The following is a 5,268-nucleotide window of genomic DNA, read 5'->3' as shown; positions in this document are numbered from 1 at the left end:
CATACAAGTTACTCCCAGTGCTATTGTAAAGAATGTGTGAAAATGGTCCTAACAGCATAGCAGGGATAGAAGTGGTTTGCTAAAGGATTAGGCCCATCGACCAAGCAATAGGGGGCAGGTTCTGAAGATTATATTTTCTAAAATATAAAAAGTGTAAACTTTAAGCTGAATGCTCAGGGCAGCAAAAGAATTGTCATTCTGGCACCTACTAGATCCAATTGCATTCCTCCTAAATGATACATAAGCAGACAGGTAAACATCTGGATCCAAGCAAACAACACATGTATTTGCTTCACCATTTAACCTTTATTTAAACAAGATAGCCAGTACTAAGGCTCATAGCAGCCACTTTGTAGATCCTAGTAAGCTTTTGCTTTGACAACCATGAAAAAAATTAGAAGTTTCTTTCTATTAAGTTGCCTACAGAAGTTTATACAACTCTAAACCAAGACTAAAATCATACTGCTTCCTGCTAGTTCTGGTACCAGATGTAGTGGCTTCATTAAGGTTCTATTTCCAGACGTTTTTCTCCCTCTTACCTGATTTCTTACTTACTAATTCCTATATCTATGGAGGATATATACCGGTAGCTGTCAATGGGATGGACTTCAAACATGTCTCCCTCTCTTTATCTACATTTCATGGTGATAGTTTACACAAAAAGGTGTTCTTGCTTTTTTATTTTAGCAGGTATTTACTATATATTGTTTGAAAACATTTTTAACTTTAGCATTAAAATGAATGCAGACAATACATCTATTTTCTGGTAAGATGTTATATATCAATTTCTGTGGTTTTGGTGCTCCTTATAAATATATTAATAGTAGGACCCTCTTAAACTTGAAGGCTACATACAGGCTAGGACTTTTATATAATTAGTGTAATTTTCTGACTACCGGTATTTATAAAACACTCCATACTAAATATACTGCTGTCTGAAATACTAAAAATGTGTGCACATCCTGACAATGAGGACTGCAGTTTGTCAGCATTTTTATACTATTTTACAAATTATTTTAGAAAAAAACAGCCTTTTTGGCAAATGCCATAAGGGACAATTTGGGGTATATTATAATCTTTTTACCTCCCAGTCTGTATTGTGTGTGCCAAACCTTGACTGTAATGTAGTCCATGAATTCATAAAATTAAAGGTCCCTGTATATCAATATAACCAGGTACTAAAAATTTGCTTTGTGATGTACAAACCCTATAAAGTAAATAAAAAACTTCCTTTACTTTCTCCAACTGAGTCAAATAATCTTCAGATCACAGTGGCTTCATTTCAGCAGCAGAGGCAGTGCTGTCAATTTAGAAAACATTGGTTAGGACTAGGTGTAAGCAGGTGCAGATTAACAAACCATGGGTATGAATTTGCATGGGGACTAAGATACTAAGATAAGAAACTGTACATGCAAATGTACCTTTAATTAGGCGTTGCAACACATTTTTTTAATGGATGGCCATAGTTTTATTTACTGAAAGTTGGCAACAGTCATACACTGTGAGTTGAAATTGATAAATTATGGATTTCCTGAAACTAGGTATTTACATTTGCATGCCATTATTTTAAACAAATACAGCATTCAAGCATATTTGGGTTATGCTGCATACTTTTATGATATCCAAGGAAACTGCGGAAGCCACTGCACTCTTACTGTTTGCTTCATTAATGGCTCAGGCTAATTGCTTTTATTCATTCATTCATTGTATGGTACAGTGGACTTTAGCACTGGTTGAGTAATGCCATTTAACCCTATGTTATAGAAGTAAATGCAAATGGAAAGTTCCTGTCAAGCTGGGAAACAGTACTTTAGGCATATCTGTTTATTCTAAAATAGTCAAATATTAGCATAGCATTGTAAAAAAAAAAAAAAAAAAGATAGATAGATAGATAGATCGTGAAAAACTTTTTTTAAGCAAAATGCTTGTAGTTATGAGGCTTCTGTATTTTACTAGATACTGTACCTTGGTTTTGCTTTATTATCATCCCTATATAAAAAAAGGCATTTATATTTGAAATAAAACTTGTTCAGTATCTATACTGATCAATGTTAGCTTCAGGTTATGTGGCTCCCTTTGCAAATTTTTGTCCATTGCAATCCTCCATTATAAAAAAATTTAAATTAAATTAAATTAATTTTTCAACTGCTCATTGTACCCATTATTACTAAATAGCCACATCACCCACTTGCATGGATCAAGAAATGGAGCATTGTGGTTAGCACACCTTCCCAATTTTGAATATTTACTTATTTCTAAAACAATGCTGCATCGCCACAGTTATGAAATTATATCATAAAGTAAATCCAATATTTACACATTTTTAGATTATTGCTTGAGACAGGATGAGATTTACAGAAAATCCACATTTGTAGATTAGTGCCATGATATTGGGATAGTGGGCAAGGGGCTGGCCAAATAAAAAAGTAATACAGTTCTGTACCTGTGCACCTGCATTGACTATTTGTTGTACAGGTGTCACAGGAGTAGAGAGAGAAGACAATTTTCCTAGTGAGGGTCACATAATTAAAATCTGTTGCAAATGGTAATGTGAATGAAAACAACTAAATACCTAAACTCAACCAAAAATACTTTTTTAAAGCACTGTAAGTAAAATAGGATTGCATCATTGGCAGCTGTGCTTTGACATGAATGCATGTAGCCAGCTCAGGGGTGCATGGGAAATACAGGAATTTGGTGCTGACATTGCAGGTGAATGGACTATGTGTTGTCACCGTAACAAAGGAAGTGCATGTGAATACACTTTGCTTTGATTTACCTTATTGAAGGACATAAATGACATAAAGGGTTTTGCTTTGAGCATTATGGAAATGTACAACAAAATATTTCATTTCGGAATTTGGATTTAGAAGGCTATTTAAGGAATAAATAGTATCATTATCTATGTTATGTGTTTCTTCAGTTGAACTTTTAGTTGTTAATTTATCTTTATTCTCTATCACTTTTAGGTGGATCTTCTTCAAAAATGAACAGCTGTGTCAATAACTATGACAATGACACCATCCTCAGTTCCCCGGCTTCCCGCATCCCTGGTGCAATATTTTTGGGATTGGCAGCCACCTTGGGGTTACCTGGAAATACTTTTATTATCTGGAGCATTCTGTGGAAAATGAAGGATCGAGAAAAGTCAGTGACCTGTATCCTAATCCTTAACTTGGCAGTGGCCGATGGGACGGTGCTTCTCCTCACTCCATTTTTTATCATATTTTTGGCCAGGAAAAGCTGGATATTTGGTAGACCCGTCTGTAAGATTACATATTACCTCTGCTGCCTTAACATGTATGCCAGCATTTTTATTATTGCTTTCATGAGCATGGACCGGTTCTTAGCTGTTTTCCGACCATACCTTGCTCAGTCTCTCCGTAAACGAGATGTGGTGGTAAAAGTACTCATAGCCATATGGCTTCTAGCTGGGGCTTTGGCACTTCCAGCATTTGCTTTCAGAGAGGTGATAACCAACAAAGACATGAATGTAACGATATGTGAACCTTGCCATGCCAGCCGAGCAGAGGCCATCTTTCATTATTCCTTTGAGACGTTGGTGGCTTTCCTACTTCCATTTCCTGTGGTGTGTTTTAGCTATATGCTGGTGTTAATAAAACTAAAATCAAGCCGCTTCGGACAACGGTCACGGATAGAGAAACTGATTGCTGTCATCTTGTTGACTTTTGCCATCCTGTGGCTTCCCTACCATGTAGTCAATGCTATGCAGGTGACGGCTAATCTCACCACTGGAAAAATATCTGAAACTCTGGCAAGAGCAGCCAAAAAAAGCAGAGCTGGGGCCACTGCTTTAGCATTCTTCAGCGCATGTGTCAACCCTCTTTTGTATGCATTTGCTGCTTCGGACTTATTTAGGGTATTTGGAGTGGGCTTTGTAGCCAAGCTACTGGAGGGAACTGTGGCAGAAATACAGAAACGGGTTAAATCTCAGCGTGACCTTGTAAAAGGCCTTGTTCGAGTTGGAAGTCGGGGGGAGTCAGTGGAGCTACAAGAGAAAAATGGGGTAAAATTAGAGCCATTGAATGGTGAATATGCATGTAATAGTTAACAGGAACAGTTGTAAAGATGAGTCTTACAAAAATATTTTGTTAAAACAATTTTAAAACTCTTCCTGTTATTAGTAAGTATATTTACTAAGTAAATGTAAAATGTTCCCCAAATTATGTCTAAGAGCTATCTTTTCGGAGAAGTACATGTTTCAGAATGATAAAACTGACTCGTGCATCCAGGAATATGAGTCTCTAGAACATTTCAATCATTTAGAGAAACACTAGTAATAAATCTAAGGAGCAACCAGTAAACAGACTTGAAGCAGTCCCGTAAACCTGATGAAGACCTCTCTACTATACCAAAGTCTCCATGACATAAAATGTCAGCACTTCAAACTGCAATGCAAAGGTTTTCTTTTTCAAAGATTTTTTTCTTCTTTATAGTAACTATACTCAAATGGTTTTACAATGGACCAAACCATTTCATCACTGTTTTCTTGACGGCACCTTGACGATAAACTTGCTACAGACTGTTAGCACTAATTCAAATAAAATTTTCAGTGTTAATACAGTGAAAGCACTTCTGTAACTTAAGGGGTTTATCTTTTCTATGTGTGTATATACACTTATATGGCATGGCATAGTAGGTCAAATTGTTTCAAATTCTGACAGTTGTATACTATGTAGCAGAATTGTTTTGATTTTATGATAAAACATTGGATCTAATTATTAAAGAAATATGTTTACCTTGTATTTTATATATTTGTATACAGTGATATATTATCCAGGGCCATTTATTACAGAGTATATTTCACATCAGTGCTGGGCCTTTTTATTATGACACTACAGGACAGAAATACAATTAATCTTATTAAAGTGCATCTAAATCAAAAGCTTTTTAATATAGTAGGGAAGGATTGGAACCCCTATAACAATTTTTGTTGCTGTCTGTGTCCCAGCTGCAGAGAATCCCCATCCTAATTTGTTTTGGTGAACATTGGTAACGGGACATAAAGGGTATGTTCAGATTGGCAGTGAAGTTTCAGTGTGGTTACCACTTTTTGCAAGCTTCCTTGGGTAAAATGTTACATGTAGGCAGCCCATAAATTGGGGCAGCAGCAAGTCATGCCACCTGATGTAATAGGTACAAAGATAGTTTTTTTAACAACCAGGACAGCAATGCAAGGGACTGAGCAGCTGGCAGGGTGACAGCCACTAGGAACAGCTGTTCTTGATATAAGTTCGAACATAGCCA

General features: G+C 36.3%; 1 protein-coding gene across 2 annotated transcripts in view; it reads left to right on the top strand.

Moving 5' to 3' along the window:
* The window catches only part of LOC140333494 (leukotriene B4 receptor 2-like), a 12,641-nt gene extending 7,870 nt beyond the window's left edge, over positions 1-4,771 (top strand). For both annotated transcript variants that reach the window (XM_072415165.1, XM_072415167.1), the window contains one exon: positions 2,970-4,771. In XM_072415165.1, the coding sequence (XP_072271266.1) occupies positions 2,987-4,072 (1,086 nt within the window). In that variant the 5' untranslated portion in view covers positions 2,970-2,986 and the 3' untranslated portion in view covers positions 4,073-4,771. The remainder of the gene's footprint in view (positions 1-2,969) is intronic.
* Positions 4,772-5,268: the final 497 nt, after the last annotated feature.

The sequence above is a fragment of the Pyxicephalus adspersus genome, chromosome 6 (genome assembly GCF_032062135.1).
Source record: "Pyxicephalus adspersus chromosome 6, UCB_Pads_2.0, whole genome shotgun sequence".
NCBI lineage: Eukaryota > Metazoa > Chordata > Amphibia > Anura > Pyxicephalidae > Pyxicephalus > Pyxicephalus adspersus.
Note: the sequence above shows the minus strand (reverse complement) of the source record. Positions and strands in the feature narration are given on the sequence as shown.